The 20,417-nt window shown below is 41.3% G+C and overlaps 1 protein-coding gene across 1 annotated transcript in view; it reads right to left on the bottom strand.

Moving 5' to 3' along the window:
- Positions 1–1,642: 1,642 nt before the first annotated feature.
- The window catches only part of TNNI3K (TNNI3 interacting kinase), a 314,577-nt gene continuing 295,802 nt past the window's right edge, over positions 1,643–20,417 (bottom strand). Inside the window, exons 24-25 of the mRNA XM_028102541.2 lie at positions 4,915–4,991; positions 1,643–1,719 (exon numbers count right to left, since the gene is read on the bottom strand). Of these exons, the coding sequence (XP_027958342.1) occupies positions 1,643–1,719; positions 4,915–4,991 (154 nt within the window). The remainder of the gene's footprint in view (positions 1,720–4,914; positions 4,992–20,417) is intronic.

Consider the following 20,417-nt stretch of genomic DNA (forward strand, 5'->3'; position numbering starts at 1 on the left):
CAGACATGAGGGGAACAATCGGCACTTTTCCCATTTAGTTCCATTTGTGTATGAGCCCACATTACTCAGGAGAAGAAAGCAGAGTTGCCTAAATACAGTCACAACCGGGCTCTATATTCCTTCCATTGCTCTTCAAGACCGCAGTTGTCCTCTCTGGGTTGACAGCTGTGTTCTCAACCTGGGGCAGTTTTGTCCCCCAGGGTACATTTACAAATGTCTGGCGACTTTTTCGGGGAGCTGTTACTGGCATCTGGGAGTGGAGGCCGGGAAGGCGTTAACCATCCCACTGTACCCACGACAGCGCCCACAAAGATAATTCCCTCCAATACCTCAACAGCGCTGAGATCTAGAAACCTTGATTTAGAGGCTACCCCATCTTGTTTTACTAATTTTTTTCCTCTTACTGAGGTTAAAAGCAGTAATCATCACACTGAATTTACATGGTTTCCTGCCTGTTTTTTTTTTTCCCCCCAAATCTGCCTTTCAATGCAGGACTATTTTGTTTGGTGAAAGTATTCCTGTCTTCCTGGTTAGAATGAGCGTGGAGAGCAGGTTTTTCTCTCTTTCTCTTTTTAAGTAAACTCTACCCCTGATGTGGGTCTTGAACTCACAACCCTGAGATCAAGAATCACAGGCTTTACTGACTGAGCCAGCCAGGCACCCCCCAGATTTCTCATTGTTTGAAGGCGACTGGTACCTCAGATATCCTTCCAGTGCACTGTGCCAGACTCTGGTATAAATAGTAGGTTTGCATTTGTGGGCCAGTGTCATACCCACACCAAGAGCATCTATGACACCTTGGTTCTGACAGCAACAAGATGCCCAAACAAAGTACAGAGCACTTGGTATGATGTAGAAAGGAGGCTAAATAACGAAGTGCAATATTTTGCAAGCATCTTGATCCGAAGATCATTACCAATATGTCTTAAAGAAGGTATACTCAAGGGCGCCTGGGTGGCTCAGTTGGTTAAGCGGCTGCCTTCGGCTCAGGTCATGATCCTGGAGTCCTGGGATCGAGTCCCGCATCAGGCTCCCTGCTCAGCAGGGAGTCTGCTTCTCCCTCTGACCCAACCCCCTCTCATGCTCTCTCTCATTCTCTCTCTCAAATAAATAAATAAAATCTTTAAAAAAAAAAAGAAGGTATACTCAGAAGACGTCTTGTTGGAATGAAATACACTCTTGCATCCATTTTGTGTGCCAAAAAAGAATCTTTAATTACAGAGCTGGACACTAGAGGTAACATAATTTATAACATAAGAAAATGAACAATATTCTAAAAAATCAAACCCACAGTTCTCAAACACAAGTCTAGATAATTCAGTCTAGGAAAACATAACAATTGTTAAGTGCCCACTGCAGACTTAGGTCCCATCTCCAAGTAACGATATAAATTTGTTCTTTCAGTTACAAAATTCAAACCAATTCTTTAAATACATTCTGTCTTGGTTCTTTTGCATTTCATTCCTTAGCCACAAATCCAAAGCCCAACTTGTGGTAGGGAATTAAATAGGACCAGAATAAACAAGCCAATTTAAGGAGACCTTAGAGGGTAAAATATTATAATTGGAAGCAAGTCTGCCATGGTTGGAACTGCTGCTGTCAGTTTGGGGGGAAACTCTCCTTAGGTATCCGCGGAATGCTGTCAGCCACTGTCCTCAAAGCTGCCATTATTCCGGCAAGAATGAAAATGCATCGGGCTCATGGGATCAGACACGTAGCCTGCATCAGAATAGAAGTTCAGCTGTTACTCACCTGCCTTGCGGTCCATCTTGCAATTTTTTCTTAACCAGCCTCACCCAGTGCACCACAGAGCTGCCAGGCAGCTTCTCCTGGCTCCTGGGCAGAGTCTGGGCATAGGCTGCTGGCAGGCAGTTGTAAAACAAAGGCAAAATTTAAAATGCAAACAGAGAGCTGAGACCGGAGGAACACAAATGGTGATTGGGACCCAAGCCGGCCAGGATTGGAGTCAAGAAGGGGTCAGTTCAAGAAGGTGGTGTATTGTGATGGCTAGAAGCATGGGCTTTTATGTCAGGCAAATCTGGCTTTAAACCCCGGCTCCACTACTTACTGGTTCTGTGATATTTGTCCACTTAACATTTTTAAGCCTCGGTGTCTTCATCTGTAAATAGGACATTAATTCGTAAGGTTGGTACCATACATCAGACCGTCCATCCGGATAGTGTGTGACACCATGAGAGTTAAGCAAATGGCAGTGATAAAAAGAAGGGGGAACTAAGCATAGAGCAAAAGGAAAGAACCACTCTCTATCACAGGTTGCCTCTGGTTAGGTTTTGTTTTGCTTTTCCTCCCTGAGCGCCCGGTTTTTAAGTGGCCATCAAAGCTCAGGTACAAATACCAGTGGTATTTGATGCTCATTGAAGCAATAGCCCCTGCTGTGTCCAGAGAACACAACTAGTGGCTCAGGATCAGGCCACTGACCCAGAGAACACAGGACACGAGCAGGTAAGCAGTTCCTTCTCCCCTGCAAGTAAGGAAGCCATTCGTTCATCAAGTCGGTGAAAATGGGCACATTTGTCAATGGCTATTGCCGCTTCTGCTCCCCTTGGATAGCTGAGTTTTCAGAACCAACTCAGCCATCTACATTGTCATCAAGGCATCTAGCAATATGCAGTTGGATAGGTTTATTTATTTTCATAAGTAGGGTCTCTGTCAAAGTCTGTTAGGCGGCACACACACTGTCTTATGTGGAGATCCCAGGGCTGCGGCTGACCGTGGGCGGGGCGGTACTGGCCCGGCTCAGAGAGGAGCAGGGTGGTCAGGGGTTGCTGAGTTGAGGGGAGGCAGGACCAGCGTACACATCACTGATTCCTAATTTTGGGTGGACTTACATAAAATCTACATTTCCTCTTATCCAGCCTGAAACTGCACCTTCATTCCAGGCACAGACAAATGTTTTAATAAGCCTGTGATCATTTTATTCCTATCATCAACCTTCTACTGTACCACATGCGATTTTAGCGGCCTGTGAGGCTCCTGCCTGCCCCTCTCCCCATGGGACTCCAGGGGAAATGTCCCTGGGAGTGCTCGTCGCTCAGTGCAGGTGCCTCTCCTTCAGGGACGGGGATGGGCGGCAGAGTCAGCGGGGTGTGGGTGCTCACATTTTTACTGATGCATCATTGCCAGAGTTGGGCGACAGGCACTTGGGTGGCCGCTCCGCTGAAGAGGGACCCATGTGAAATTTGACCATAGGCTTTAGGAAAAGAACCACAGCCGCACGTTCTGTTACTTTAGGGTGAAAGGCCTCAAGTACAGAGAGCCTTGCTATGCCTGTAATTTTATCTTCATCCCCTAGCCCTGCTCTTTGGGGGCGGAGAGGAAGAAACAGGTCTTAAAGTAGCTGTTTTACCACAACTGGCTTATGCGATGAAAACGGAGGGCAATTAAAAGTTCTTTCTTGTACCGGGTGATGTTCCTAAGTGGGGACAGTAAATCTATCTCCTTTGTCTGTTGGGGCTCTCGCACCATCCAAACACCCTAATGTTTTCTTCCACCCCAGTACACGCATGCAGGGGAAAACCCAACTTCTGCATTTCTGCATCACTTCTGTCTTCATCTTGGGGAATGCTACTCAAAGTCTTATTCCTTTAAGAAACAGATCGTTAATGAAATGCTTCATCTTGAAATGCTTCCTCCACCATGAAAGGAAAGACTTCTGGTCAAAGCACACATTTCAAAGGGTGCCCTATGTTTTGTGGTTGTGTGGTCACATCTGTAAAGGTTTGAAAAAACGATATGATCTCTATAAAAAATGTGATGATGTGACAGAGCACATTTTCCCCTGTAACCAGACTGGCCAATTATGTTGTAAAGCTGATGATAACAAGCACTCGGCTGCATTCTACACACGTCCTGGGAGTCAGAGCACAAAGTTTCCTTTCTTTAATGTTCCCAAGTAGTTTGGCTGCATCTATCCAGAAAAACTTTTTTTTCCTTCATTTCTTAAAGGCTTTCTAATGCCTTAGGTAATAATAACTTGGCAAACGGGGTGCATTGGTGAGGATCCCGAAGCGGAGGGCTTCCAAGGTCTATTGCCATCTAAATCAAAGAACCGGGAACGCATCATCCAATTTATTCTTCCCCAAACCCAGTTCTTGTAATAAATCTGATCCCTTTAAATGACGTACATTTTTTTCAGTCCTCCATATTGTCAAGAAAAGTTCCCATGAATAAATGAGCCCATTGTGCTAAAATTCCAATTAAATATAGAGCCTCTCAGGCTTAGAGGTTGGAAAAAGGACATTACAGGCCTCGCACATTAATATGGCAGCTGATGATAAGGGTGATTACCCAGCCTCTGGCTTCCAGGGGCTGCACAGAACTGTGTTAACTATTTCAAAGAGCTTTATTAATTCCTTCTACAGTAGTCCTGTGCAAAATGGAAACCATCAATGATACCTTCACCTCCTCTCTAGCTTTTTGAGGGGATGGCTGGGTTTACGTTTTACCCTTGGGTACTTGTTAAAGGGGAAGAGCTCCCCCAGCATATGATGTAATTGTGGAGACTCCTCTCTTGTTTTTCTCCTCCTGACCTACTTGCGATGTGGGGCTTAGAGGCAGTGAACTCAGTAAGGTGGCAACAAGGTGTTTGGAATATCACAAGATGCAGGTGATTGTTTTCATGAGGAGAGTTGTATCTTCTTCCACGTACACACACACTCTGATATACTTGTACAAATACACACTTATGCACACACATTATTAAACTCAAAGGTAAATGCTGAGTTATATAAGACTAATAAGATCAAAGTTCTTACTTTTATAATATAGTATTTTTAAAGCATCCGCCATTTCTTGATATTATATAAAACAGAATCTTTTCTCCCTTGTCATCAAATAAATATCACCTTCTTAGGGGCAGGTCCCTTAATCAGTCTGAACAATCTATATACTTACCATATTTGTCAACGGGTGAGAACTGGAGACCTCTTGTCATCTCCCCCAAAGACAGGCCTTCAGAGGAACATTGTCCACTAGAAAATTCCGAGAAACACATGATTTCACACTATGAAAACCATGGTGGTGGTTTGCTAATAACATTTTTATAAAACATAATTTATTTACTCGGCATAGATCCCAGAAAACTGACAAAGTGATACAAAGGTGTTTTTAATGCTACAAGTGACTAGTTGGGAAAGAGTTCAGAATTATTTGGAGTAAGTCAGATTTGGGTGTGAGTCCTGGCTCTTCCAGGGAGGCTACAAAGGGCATGCCACCCATTCTCAGCCTCAGTTGATTTATCTGTAAAATGGGAAAAGTACATAAATAATTTCCAGTTTGTTTTGATGATTAAGTGTAATAAAAAGGAGTGATGAATCTAAAACCTGAGTTAGTATCATTGTAAGCCTTATTTAAAAGGAACTAATAACCAGAACATTATTATCTTAGTAATAATATCAAGAAACCACATGCCAAGAGATATTGTTATTATTATATTGCTATTGTTATAATGGTAATTATAAGAGATAGTGGCGATAATATTTATTGCATGATCTTGATGTAGTAAGCATTTACCTCTCTCATCTCACTTAATCCTTATCATTACCAAATCATTTCTGTCATTTTACACGTAAGACAACTGAGGCTGGAGCAATTAAGTAACTTGTCACACAGGTTTGATAATTGGCTCATCTATGGTTCAAACCCAAGGCTTTTAGATTCCAAAGCTTGCGTGCTTATCCACTATTCAAATGGGAATTTCTTCCTGTTTCCCAGCCCTCATTAATCCTTCACTTCCTCCAACTTCTACTCTTTTACCATAGTGGTTAATGGGGTTGCTTCCTTTTTACTTCTTCAGACTCAAAACCTGAAGCCTTTGAAACCTTCACCCTAATATCGAATCACATTTGTCAGTGAATTATATATCTGTGGTCTCTCTTGTGTCCATGTCAGTTTATGCAACTATACAATGGGAATTATAACAAAACTTGGCTTATAAAGTTAATCACAAGAACTAAAGAATTAATAAGTTTAAAATACTTTGAACAGTGCTAGCATTTAGGAAGCACTCAATAAACGTTACCTACTTTTATTAATTGTCAAGGTCCAACTCAAAGGCAACATTTTCTCAGAGTCTTCTTGGAAACCCCACCCAGCATTTCATACCCCTCTAGTACTTCATACTTCTACCACAGTGCTTATCAGAGTCTGCCTTGGTGTAGCACCATCTGTATTTGTATGTAGTGAACCCCACTAAACAATAATCCTGGAGGTCAGAGATCCTGTCTGACATCTTTGGATCCCCCACGAGGCTTAGCTGGTACTTTGTAAATAGTTAAGATAATTAAAGTGTGTAAAACAGAGTTATTACAAAATATTCATTTGAAGAAGTTAGATTTTTCTAAACTCTAATATAAATTCACACTGCTTAATTTACTTAGCTGCCTTAAAATGACCACATGTTTGGCCTCACTTTCTGAAGAAATAAAGTGAAGTTCTTAGAGGAAAGCAATGATTAAAAAAAAAGAAAAAGTATTGACTTCAAGTGGGACATGGTATTATCTCAATCGACATTAAGTGGTAAATCACACTCAGTTCTGGGCAATAGAATGTCATTCGAGATATTTTTCAAAATAAAATGTATCCTACTAATACCCTAAAATTTACTTACTAAAGCCTCTTTAGCACTCTAGCTCCGTTTAAGAAATGTGCTGTCCATAGTAGTCTTGGCAACAACAAGATAATAGGGAATAAATATTTTATCATCAGAAAGGCTATCTGCTTTCCTATGAATAAAAGCCCATCTCCAAGCTGTCTTATTTATTCAGTCGCTGAATGCAGTTCATGCCAGGGGACTTAACCTTCCTGCCCAAGAGATACTACATGGGCTGGCTTTGGATACTGCTCTAGGATGACAGACAGATGGAAGCTAAGCACGCCCAGGTCAAACAAAGCAGAGGAAACCAGACCCTGATCAATGGAACTAGTTGTCCTCAACCCATGCGCATCCAGCCTTCAGCGGGAGTTTCACAGAAGCCCGGAGTTTAAGAGACACACCAGCAGGACAGGAGCTGTGTTTGCTGAAGTTGTGGTCAGTGAAAATCGGCATGTCCAGTGATGCCGCTGCCCCACAAATTCAATGAAAGTAAATGTGAACTAATGGCAGGTAAGAAAAGCACTCAGTTTTGCAGTGTATCGATATTACTAGTCAACTAGGTAGCCTTCCTTATGCTAAGAGGATGCTATATGTCATATATATATGACACATATATATATATGGCATATATATGAATGATATAGAATATTATATGGGTAATTTTATGCATATGTTTAATGGGAATATCATGATGTTTTCTCCTTTAAAGAGAACAACAGAATCTTTAGGTTAGTTTTTGCACATTACGCCATTATATCAATACATCTTATTTAAGTACTAAAAAAGGCTTCAGTCATTTTAGGCTAAATAGTTCAAATTAGCTCTGTGGTGTATATGTAAAGATAAACACAATCATCAGCCATTGTCTCTTACAAAGGTGCATCAGGGAATGAATAATTTATCCAAAATGAAGAGCAGAACTAAAATTCAAAAAATATTTCCTGCTTTTCAATCCAAGCTTTATGGGTATGGACTACCTAGTAGATTGTTAGCTAATTAGGCCAGTTCATACTAAAATCCAAAATACATAATCTGTATTTTCGTGTGTGCATGCCAAGCAGACCATGGTTGGTAGGCACAGGCTAGCATGTTTATAGTCAGTCACGTGGTCTGTGAATGGACTTACGCACCCTGAGCAAAGATAAGAACATTCTAAACTAGGAGGCTATGTTGGCTGAAAGGAATGCAGAGATAACAATGTTCAGACAAGCACATTAAGCAAAAAGTATTATCCAAAGAGAAGTAAATCAATACGTATGTAAGATTACAGAAGAGCCATGAAAAGTGCAGAAAGTGCTAGCTGATAGAATACACCCAAATATAGCTTCAATTCTTCAGAGCAGGAGTAAGGCAGAGTCTATAAACTAAACTAGTGGGTTAATGTACATTCTAGGCAAAACTCCAGAAAGGAATATTAAAACAGAGTTTTTATGTACACTTAAAAAAAAAAGCACTGATTACTAGAAGCTACCATGGGTTCAGTAAGAAAGAAACATCATGTTAGATTTGCTTTATTTCTTTTTGTTGAGGATAAATTTAGAGGGGAAATTCATAGGCAAGAACATACATCTGGATTCCCGCAGATACTGGACAGAGTTTCTCCTGATTGCTTGGAAGTAAGAAGGGGAGATCTGTGCCAGATGACAAGTGGTTAGATTGAATTGTCACTGCTTAAATAAGTGAAGAACTGATAAAGACTTCAAGTAGGGTAAAAGGGTAAAAGCTGAGGCTTAGACACTGGGAATAGTTAAAAGAAAATATCATATTTCCTGAAGTTAGAATTGTCCCAAAATAGATTGGGTTGTTCTAGAAGGGGATATTGTCCCATCCCATCCCTGGAAATTTTTGAGGTATGGCTGGGGTACCTCATGGCTGTGGGTTCTATAGAGGGATCCAAATGATGTGACATTCCAGGTCCCTCCATTTCTTATGTTCTATGATTCTTTGGAAGGGATTCATGAACCATATAGACTTTGTGAAACTGGTTTCGTATGTTGGAAAGGCAGAGTGAGATTACATTTCCCACTTAGGCAGAAGATTTTTATCTTCCTTACCTGAAGTGTCTGCGATTTGGCCAGGGCCGAATGCCCAATTTCCACATATATGCCACAGCATACCTGGCTACCCATTACTGTTACTACTCGAGGTGGTGTTTGCCGCATTTTGTCTATACACATTTCATTTCAAGTAGTCACTGAACCCTGATATTTGCCTGAAGGAACCATCTCTTCTGTGGTCTATTTCAAAGGAAGAACCACACTGCCATCTAAGATGAAGCAAAGGAAAAGTGTGGAGAAATCGCTTTCACATAAACCCATCATTAAGGATTTGAATGACAGGTTGTGTAAGGCTGGTACTAAAAACTCCTGAGCTGCTTTGCAAAAGTTTTTATAGAAGATAAATTTGTAGAATATTCATGTTGTAATGCCTGAGAGGTGGAGAAAAACTCCAAAACACTCTGTCATCTCTTAATCCAGAAAGGTATATTGCTAAGCAAGGCCCATGAGGAAGTAAGAAAAATACTGTCTAAAGAGAGTCTGGGGAAATCTGATGTCTTCTCTCCAGAGTTGTGGGAGCAGGGGAGGGCCACAACGAGTTCAGATGGCCCCATTTAGAGCCTCAGAAGCAGCCAGCATTGTGGCTTCCAAACTACAGCCTGCCAAATGCTTTTGGTATTGGAGCAATGAATCATGGTTTTGGCTGTGGGATTTCATGAATTCTCAGAATCTCTGCTAGTGCCATAATTGCTTCTGACTGAATTACATTCCAGAGAAGACATCAGGTGGGCATCTAGTCCAAAAGAAACCATTTTTATCACATTCTTCCAAGTGTGGGTTTTGCAGAGCCGGGGACTTTGATTTGGTGAATTATAGCAAATGAATAGAGTCTGCATGGCTTGAAAGCAAGAGTAAATTAAATTAAAACAACTAAATAAGAACAAAGAGACGTAGAACATTAAGTTCTACCATAATGATATAATAAATGATTTCTTAGATTTGTAGAGGGCTTTGTAGTTGGCACATACTTTTATACTGATTAGCTTAGAGCATTTTTATAAAACCCCCACGAAGTATCTGGGAAGGCATTATTTTTACTTCCATCCTATACCAGGCTCAAAGCTTGAATAATCTGCAGTAACTCATGGAGCTAACAAGGGGCAGAACCAGAACTTGAACAAAATGTCTTGACTTCCAGTCCATGGTCTTTCTTGTAAAGCACACCACATTTAATAGCAGCACATGTCAAACATGTTGGTCTGTTACCATTTGGGGAGCTCCCTGAATTAGTCATGAGTTACAGAGTTTTGGACCCTCTGCATATAAAGACCAACACTACATTCCTCATAGAGAAATACCTTTCATCATCATAGAGAAACCAGAATCAGCTTTCTCATGTCCTGCTTGGTTAGATCTGTTAAAAAAGTTTTACTTTCCCCTATCCAACAACGGCTTACCTGTCCATGTGCGAGGATGCCAAAACTTGAGACATACACGCTAAGCTTTCTAAATGAGATGCTTATGCCTCCCCACAACCCTCTGATCTTGTGCAAGGTTTCCTAAGCTGCATGCATGGATTCATCTTCCTAAACAGTGCCCTGGCTATGTTGAACAGAAAACCATTAGGTTACTCATGTGATTAAAGCCTTCAGGCACAACTTTCTTGCCTTCAAGTTGGTCCAATTAGTTTTTATGCAGCTAAAGATGCCTTCAGGCTACCGGTAACCCTAGAAGATTTCGTCATTTGGACTTTGCAAAGTCAACACCATTCAAGGCCTCACAGCTTTGCAAATATGCTTTGTGGTTTGTTAGGATTTTTTCTGGCCATCTGTCAGAATGATGTTACTTATGAAAGAATAATTGCAAGGGGATCAATGGCATATGCACCTTTATCCCCTTCCTCAAGAGGAATGTATCTGAGTTAAAAGTCATTTCTTTCACTCAAAATGAATCACATACAGGTAACATCTAACCAGAATTTCAGTTCTTTGACACTAATCTAAGGGACTAATAGAAAGAAAAGGCAGAGAAACAGCCTGCTGTGATTCCCTAATAAAGGTGTTTAGAAAGGAAAATAAATGCTTTGCCACAGAAAAGGCTACTAGAGTCATCTGGCTTGTTCCTTTTGGCATTTAGCCGAAAACAAATAGATCTATTTAAAACAGATCTGTCACAAAGGATAAATGCCTTTCTATGCTTTGCAATGTCTATGCAGCCCACCTTTTCTCTGGCCAAAAGAGAAAGACGACATTTCTATTAGAAATGGGATCACCTTTGGCCTAACTTTGAAATAGTCCAGTCAGACTCTTATGAATAAGCATTTGTTAATTTTTCAGCTAAGTTCAACATATTTATTTATTCATGATTTCATCCTGGCTGTTTTCAGAACATTGTTTTGTCTTTGTCAATATCCCCTACTTGATGACATCCTAAATTAAAACAAATTTATTGCTCCCATTACAGTGAATGGGCAATGGCCAAAGTATTTAATGGGGCCAGAGGTCAGTGCAAAATATCTCTTTCAGGAAAATCAAACCCATCGGCTTTCTTTCAATGGCAAATATCCCCAGGCTATAAAAGGCCTGAAAGACTTGGCAATGGGTCATGGCTCTGTTTGAGCCATTAGGCAAATATCCAAGGTCTCGGCTCCCCCATTTTTAAGGGAAAAAGCAATTAGGAAAATAATTATGAATAAGGAAAAATGCAGCAAGAATTGAAACTGTGTGCTAGTTCCTTGATGGTTCATAAATTTTTAATGCGCTCAACAGTAACCTAACAATACCACCGCCTCTCAATTTACCTATACTTTCAGCAGGTATAAATGAGGAATTGTGCAGTCCAGTAGGAGGGGGACTTTGCATGCCTTGACTGCTAAAACTGAGGACCGTCCTTTAAATACAGCAAAAACAAAAACAAAAAATAAATAAAAATAAAAAATAAATAAATACAGCAAAAATCTCTCTTATCCTTCACCTTCTGTATCATCATCCAAAAAAGGGAACGTATTTTAAACTTTAGAACTAGGAGATCTTGGGACTGTGATGGACATAAAAGAACCAAGCATATGTAAGTTATACCCAAATAAAAGACCAAAGAAAAGAAAGTGAAGTGCTGAGAGTTAATGACCTGAGAATTGTGGATAAATAACTTGGCTGAGGAAAAGAGAAGAAAAGAAAAAAGAGAAGAGGAGAAGAAAGGAGAGGAGAGGGGAGGAAAAGAAAAAAAAAAAAGCTCACCTCTCACTCTCCATTTTCCCACCTCCCATCTTACCAAGAAGGAAGTTGAAGCCTTGGGAAGTGAAATGACTTATCCAAGTTCATATAACAAAGCTATCGTGAAGTCAGGAGATAACCTGGAGTTCTAAACTTCTAGTCTTCTTTGATAATTTTTTATTCCTATTTTTAAGGAGAAAGGGGAAACAAAAATTTGTTGCCTACCTGCTAAGTGTCAGGGACTCTGCTAGATGCCTTACAAATCTTACTACGTTTGCTCGGTCTAACAACCCGTTTTACATGTGTGGAAAAGGAGTCTAAGTCTTGTCCAGGATCACACAGCTGTAATTCAAACACAGGCCAGGCAGCATACAAATCATCTGCTTTTCTTAACTCGGTTAGCTCTAGAAAATATTCCAAATTTATAACTATAACTTTGTCTTTCTCCTTCTTTCCGTGGTTGATTATCAAGCACAACGCCAGGTGTGGTGCAAAGTGCTAGGAACACAGGTGTGAGTGTGATGGACATGGACTCTACCCTTTGGGGTAAATAGAAATGTAGACATGTACAGGTAAACTTCAATGCTTGGGGACACAGTACATACTATAAAGGGTACCCTACCTTCACAGAGGAAATGAAGGACAAGCAGGGGTTCTCGAGGGTAGGGGACTTCTGGGTTAGGGATAGGTTGGGGCATGTGCAAAGACCTAGGAAATCAAATGGCCAAAGTGAATATATAAAATTTTAACTTTTCATTTTGAAACAATCTCAAAATGAAGGAAGGTTGCAGCAATGGTACAGTTTTTTTTTTTTTTTAAATCCTGAACCATTTGAGAGTAAGTTGCCAATCTGATGCCTATCATTTCCCAAATACCTTAGTATATTTCTAAAATGAAGACATTGTCCTATATAGCCTAATACAATAATTTGATTTCATCTACTCTCAAGCTCCATTCAAGTTTTGCCCATTATCTCAGTAATGCTCTTTACAGCAAAAGGATGGGATTCGGAATCACATACTGCATATAGTTGTTCTGTTTCTTTAATTTCCTTCAATTGGAGACAGTTTTTCAGTCTTTACTTGAGTTTCATGACTCTGAACATTTTTGAATGACAAGCCAGTTATTTCTCAGAATATCCTTGAATTTGGTTTTATTTGAGGTTTACTAATGATTAAATTAAACATATATTTTTGGTGAGAAGCATCACAGAAGCGATGCTGTGTTCCCTTCATTGTATCCCATCACATTTTCATTTATCTCGTTATTGTGTTCTTAATTTTCATTAGTTGATTTAAGGTGGTGTCTGACAGGACCCTCTACTACAAAATGATTCTTTTTATAATGAATAAGTATTTTGTGGGGAGTTACTTTGAGACTATATAAATATTCCATATCTCAACCAAATTTCAATATCTTCATTTATTTATATCTATATGGATTTAAAGTTCTTATTTTATTCAATGGATTATAACGTTACTGTCATTATTTTGATGCTTAAATTATCTTAGAGTTGGCAAGCAGGAGCCCCTTTAAGCTGTCCCTTTGATATATACTCATCTTTGAGTATCTCTTTACTTTCTGGCACCAGACCTTCCAGGCCTATTTTGTGCATTCCTTGTCCCAGCCTTGAAATCTGCCATTTCTCCGAAGTACACTGCTTCCTTTTTGTGAAGAACAGTAGTAAGAAATCAAGATTTAGGTGCTTGGTGTGTTTCTTGTTGAAGTGTTGCTGCTCCCAGACCCTCTCACTGAGCAGGTAGAGGTGAAGAACATGCATGTATATACATCCATGGGTAAATACATTTAGACCTCTCCCACCACCCTCAAATCATACATTCATACCTTTATCTCCAGGCTAATCTAACATCACAGGGTCCATTCTAGTTTTCTCCCTTTCCATGTTTGTAATGCCCTTCTCCGACAGTGAGAAACCTGGTTCCCATTATCCTTAATATATTTACTTGTTTGATCATTGCTCCCAAATGTACAAATCTCGGTGCTGTCACACCCCCATCCCTCAACACACGTGTGGACGTCTTCCTTTACCCCACGTGGGCTCCACTGTTGTTTCCATGTGGCTGCTTCCCTCACCCTCTTGTGTTCGGACACCCTACTTTGGGCTATTTCCCACCTGTCTGCCTCAAGCGAGTGCCTCCTCACCTACCTTGGGCCCCAGCACTCAGCACTGAGCTGTGCCCCATGTGATGCTCTCCTCACCCTGTGTGGGTTCCAGTCACTAGCACAGGGCTGCCTACACTTATACTCTCTGCACCACCCTCATGCTCCACCTTCCCCACACCAGGCACCTTCCCGTAACTGACACCCTGCTCAATCTGCATTGAACCACTGTGGCCACCACCTCCCTGCATGAACATCCTTCCCCTGTGCATGGGCTCTGACACGTCACGTGGGGTCACTGCTTCACTGACCCCTCTCACGGATGTCCTCCTTCCCAAGCTTGGACTCTGACTTCCCATACCAGGTTTCTATCCCATATGGATGCCTTCCTTACCATACCTGGGCTCTAGCATCTTGACTGGGTAGCCCCCTAACCCTCACGGAAAACCTTCCTTCCTCCCACTCTTGCTCTGACACCTCAGGCCAGGCAGCTGCCACCCACCACTCTCACCATCCACATGGACATTCTCTGTACCCTACTTGGATTCAGACAACCTGTTCCACATCCACACAAGGTGGAGAAGTCAACCTTGCTCAGCCCTGACTGATGGCTTTTGGACTAAACCATTTAGGAAGAAAGGGGAAGGGAAGAGGAGTAACCAGGATGAACTTTTAAAAATGTTAATCAGATCATATCATGTTCCTGCTCAAAATCCCTCAGTGACTGCCCAAAACATTCAGATGACATTCTAATGCCCTGTTCTGGCTGATGAAGCTTTTGTGGTTTGGCCTCTACCTACCGGGGGACTTCAGCCCGTAACACTCTCCCCTGCCTCCTATCCTGTGTCCACAACAGAGGCCTTCTATTTCTCCTCTTTTTCCTGTCTTATGAACTCTGCACTTCCTTTTTTTGCCCTGCTGAATGCTGCTTCCCAGGCCCCTCCTTGTTTTCATCATTCTAAGCACCCCATCTAAACTAGCCTTCCAGTCACTCTTTATCCCATCAGCCTGTTCTAACTGCCTGCATAATACTTGCCACCATCTCATTTTCTTGGGTATTTGTTCATTGTTTGTCACCTGTGTAGCCAGATATAATACTCTGCCTCGATCTACTTGGGAAGTCACCTTTAGAATTTTCTATACATGCTCAAGGTTTCCTGTGTCTGTCCTTAAAGGGAGGGGAGAGGTGGATAGCTAATTCTCCTTCCCACCCACCCAAATGAGCCTCCATCAGTGAGGAACAAGAGTTGGTGGATAAATATTCCAGCATCCTTGCTCCTTGTTGGGAAAATTCTGAGACATGGTCTATACCCTCAGAGGATACAACATGAAATTAAGACTTAGTTGCTCACAATAGTGGCTTACTCATTAACATACCCCTTTATTTACTTTTCTTTCCTTCACTGTGCTTGAGATCATATCCCAGAAAAATAATTTTCACTCGAATCCTTGTCTCATGGTCCGTTTTTTGGAGGAGCCCATATTAAGATGGCTTGCCTCCTCTGACTAGAATGTAAGTTTCATGACAGCAGGGACTTGTTTGTCTCATGTACTACTGTGTCTCGAGTCCCAGTGCCTTAAACTAATTGTCATGAACTAGGCATCCAATAAATATCTATTAAATGAATGAATAGTGATTCCTCCCTTGCAACTTGACTCGTGCTTATCTTTATTTAACCTCTGATTCATTGGCCAGCCTCCTTCCATTTCTTTAGCCATTGCCCAAGAACAGCCTGCATTCCCCTGTTACTGGAACAGTGACCTCTGCCAAAGGCTCCCTATTCCTGTTTCCTGTCTAGCCTATTCCACCCTCCACATCATTGCCAGAGAAATACGCGAATGGTTCTTTGTTAGGGTATCCTCAACCATTCAGTGGTTTTCAGTACAGTCTTACGGACATGAAAGTGCAATGGGACACCACAAAGAGTCTCTCTTCAAACTTGGCTTCTGGGATAAAGGTGATGGCCGTATGGAAAGGAAGCAGGAACCACAGTGGCCTCAGTGCTGCCTGAGACATTTGTTCTCACCATCCGGAGAACTTGCCTCTTGTGCATATTCATCTGATCAACAAGTGCACTGTGGATTCTTTATCAGGAGGGATGCTGCCTTATGAATCTCTGTCCCTGGGGGCCTCACATAGCACCTGGCATTGGCCAGTTGAAGAAAATGTGTAGACTTCTTGAAGGCAGCCTTATTATTTTTCCACTGGGGAGATGAGTTTCTGACGTATGCAGTTTCAGAGCTATGTGACTTGAAAAAAATTGGATTTTTTAAGTTTCTAGAACAGCGGTCAGAAAATGTTTCCTGTAAAGGGGCAGATAGTAAATATTTTAGAATTTGCAGACCATAGGGTCCCTGTTGCAACTATTCAACTCTGCTATTGTAGCACAAAAGCAGATATAGACAATATGTAAACAAATGAATGTGGCCGTGTTCACAAAAACTTTACAAAAACAGGCAGAGAGTTAGATTTGGCCCGTGGGGCACAGTTTATCAACCTCTCCTTTGGAGCAATAGATAAGCCCTATATGTGGTGCTTCTCTAAGCTGTCTTCCCCCTTTGGGCCAAACAATGCAATCTCAATGAAAGTAGGATCTCCACTCATCTTTCATTTTAGTAGCTCCTCTTAGAAGAGGAATAATAAAGACTAAAATACATGAGCTAATGGGAAAACAGAAAAGAAATATAGTGTACATTTGTTCCATGTTTACCATATATCAGACTTGTACAAATCGCATTCTTGCTTAACGCTCACTGCGACATTCTGAAGGAGGTGATAGTCTTATTTTCATCCTGTAGAAAAGACACTTGAGACTTAGAAAGCTCAACTAACTTGCCTCAGGTCACACAGCTTATAAGTAGTCGAACTTGAATTTGAACTCAGGCCCATCTGAGCCCAAGCTTTTAACCACTATTTTATAATAGTGGCCCCTGCGTGGCTGCAGAAGTAAAAATTACAAAACCAATTTTAGTGACAGAAGATAAAGGCGGCAAGTTGATAGGTGCCTACAGAGTAATATATTCGTTTCCCCTTTTGGACTGAGGAAAGTTCAAAGGCCATCTCTGTTGATTGAACATCTCCAGGCTCTGTTGTGTGGATTCAGATCCCTGCAAGAAACTCCATATTCCTTTGTTCTTTATGACAGGCCAGTCTGAATGGAAAGATTTGAAAACTCCCTAAACTCTTTGAACATGTAGAACATTGATCTTCACAAACCATCTGAAACACCCTAAGGAGGTTACAAAATTACAAGCGATGTTTTTTTTTTGTTTTGTTTTGTTTTGTTTTAAGTGAATGTATGCTAAACCTCTGGGACCTTTTGTCTCATCATACAACACCAAAGCTTTCCCTGCCTCCTCTGTGTATTCTTTGCTGTCAGACCCTGAATAATAAAATGGTATTATGTTGCTAGGGTGCCTTGTTCTTATGGAAAAGTTCTTCTCCTGCCAGTAATGTGGGGGCTCTTACCCTACTCTGGTGTGATGTGCTGCGAAGCTTCTTTGAATCCTGGGGCAACCCAGGGTTTGATATTTCCCGCTGAGCGCACCACTGCTCCTGCCTTCTGTTTTGGCAGGAACACGACTGTGGTTCTGTAAGAAGTGTTCTGGGGTTGGCTGCAGAGCTGGAGCTCCATGGTTGGTTTTAGGTTGGTATTTATTAAGCCTTGATATGGGGCACTCCCGACTGCACCCGCCTTCAGAGCAGGAGCCATGTTCTTTTACCTCTGTGGCCCCTGCAGCTGAGGCCTGGCATGGAGTTTGCTCTCAACACAGATTTAATAAATGAATTTGATGGAATTCCCTGAATTCGCAGACATGATCTCACCTCAGGGAATTTGCAGTTACTGTTCCCACAATCTGGAATACTCTTCCCTAGAGGCCTATGGATTTTGAATTCACTCTGTTCACATCTTTGCTCACATGTTGTCTTCTGGGTGAGGTCGTCCCCAATCTTTCTGTTGAAAATTGCAAACCACACATCTTTCTGCACTCCCTATCCCTCATCCCTGCTTTAGGATACTGCATAATTTTCTTTAAAAACAAAAGTCTGTCATTTTCCTCCCCCACTAGAATAAAAGCTCCATGAGGGAAGGGATTATTTTGTTTGTTTTATCTGTTGCTGTATTGCAGAACCTAGAAGTGTAAGCTCTGAATAAATATTTGCTAAATGAATGAATGAATGTCCACAGCCCTCAGAAGTGAGAAAAATGGAAAATTGTTTATGAGTTTCTTTCTGGGGACATTTACGTGGTTTTTTGCTGATGCATTTTTTTGTACCGTTTTTAAATAGGAAAGGGCTTGTGGAGGCCCTGCAGTCAACCATCAGTTGGCCCTACCTCACGTCTGGCCACAGCCAATGGGACTAGGCAGCAGCCCTGGCGTCCATATAGAGAGCCTGCACCCCGCTCCTGGAAGGGCCAAACCCCTCTATTCTAGGCAGGCCCACAGAGGCATCCCCTCTGCAGATATCCATAACCAGCTGAATGGGGCAGACATTGGGCTATTAAAATACCCAATAGGCTCTTCTGAATGCTTCCAAATACTATCTGGTATTAATTATCACATAGTTACCGTGTGCTTTAAAGACCTTTCACATAGAAGACTCATTCACTGGAGATTTTGTGGACACTGCAGAAAAAAAAAAAGAAATTACTCAACTGTGTGGCTGGCCACAACTGGGCTGTGGCCAAATGCCAAAGTTTTGCAAAAGCACTTCTCTAGTGAAAGCAGGAACTCCACATTCACCTATGCCTTTGGAACCGTGGCTTATGAGAATTGCCTCATTCTCTTAGATATATGACCTAGAGAACAGCAGAACACGAACATCACACTCAGAATTCTATGATACATGACTTTACAAAGCCAGATGTTTCACAGAAGTATCAAGTAGGATAATGTTTCTAAAAAACACTTTTTAAAATCTTAAGTGTTAGAACATCTATTTCACATATATGTTTAAAATCTCATTTAACCTTCCCAGCAACCATGAGGGATGGATATTATTATTATTATCATCGTCATTATTTTTGTGAAGAAACTAAAGAGCAGAAAGGTCAGGTACTTGGCCTGAGGTGAGTGACTGGGCCGGTAAAGGGAGAAGACTAATCAGGACACACACGTTGAGCCCACTGTTGTTCTACTTCAGTGTTCCTGCAGGACGGGCAGTCCTCTGATCTGCTGGAGTGAAGTGAGTACGTGGGTTCTTCCCCTCTCATTAGTAATTTGGGTTTTTCAATTTCCAGTGGACTATTGGGCTCGGTCTTAGAAATTTGGCTTTCCGGTGGTGAGCCTATTGATGCTTTGGATCATGCAAAGCTGAGTTTTAGGTATTCACAGTCTCATCCTGAATTCCCTCTACAGGCAAATACACAAAGTTTCCACTAACATCAGGGGCTAAGGTAAAAAGACAACAGATTCTGAACCTGAAAATAACCACCAATTTTAATCCAGATTTGATTCCATAATATTCCAGGCAGAAAATGAATGTTATGCTGGGATTGCTTCCTTACCTACTGGGGCCGTGCATGTGCACACACACACAAAACACACACACACACACACACACACACACACACTTTAAAGACTTAGAAAACAACTGCTTTACATTTTTTGGAATATGTGGGGGAAAGTCAGATTCCCTCTTTTTCATGCTGTTTTTTAAATATATAATATCCTCTGGAGTAAGTCTTCTATACTGTGTTGGGAGAATGAATCATGCAACGCCCACTACAAATATCCCCCAAGCACCACTCTGGAAGTGTACCCCTTGGTCTACCTCTTAATATAAGATGCCCCAGTGAAAGGAAACTGCGTCTGGGGAATGGGTAATCTGAGCTGCCCCGGGTTCCCAGAGGAATGCTAGGAACACACTTCCCTTGTTTATGCATGGTGCAGAAGCTGCCTCCTTTGGATTCTGGCTCTTAGCAAGTGCAAGCAGCACCTCCAGGCACACAACTGCCCCAAATGTCTCCCTTTGAAGCCCCAGAGTCCACAGCCTTCTATTTGTGTCTGGCTCTGATTCATCATGGGCCTGAATGCTTCTCCTGCTATGTTCAGCTTCCAATAGAGCCTGAAACAGATTTTTAAAAAGAACAATCCCTGGCCAGTGAATCTCAGCATGAAAGAGTAGGAAAAGTGAGAAGGCTGGGAACTGAGGCAGATAGTAATTACTTCCTATGACCTATCTTTGGAAGGATATTGATATATCTCCTTCATCTGGATCTTTTGCTCTACCTGGATCCCGGCTACCTGTTTAGACGATTAACAACAGTTGGATGCAGACCCACAATCACTCTGGGCCTTGGAGAAGTTATGATTCATAGCCGAAATGGCACTAAAAAGAGACCAGCACAGGTTTTGAAGAAATTTCTACTTATTTTCAGTATCAAAACACTTAAAAAATTTATGTATATATTTATTTAACTAAATAATATTATTATATTATATAATTTAATTATATAATAACTAAATAAT

The sequence above is a fragment of the Eumetopias jubatus genome, unplaced genomic scaffold (genome assembly GCF_037043125.1).
Source record: "Eumetopias jubatus isolate StellerSeaLion01/CBP00866 unplaced genomic scaffold, mEumJub1_p1.0 scaffold_4, whole genome shotgun sequence".
Lineage (NCBI taxonomy): Eukaryota > Metazoa > Chordata > Mammalia > Carnivora > Otariidae > Eumetopias > Eumetopias jubatus.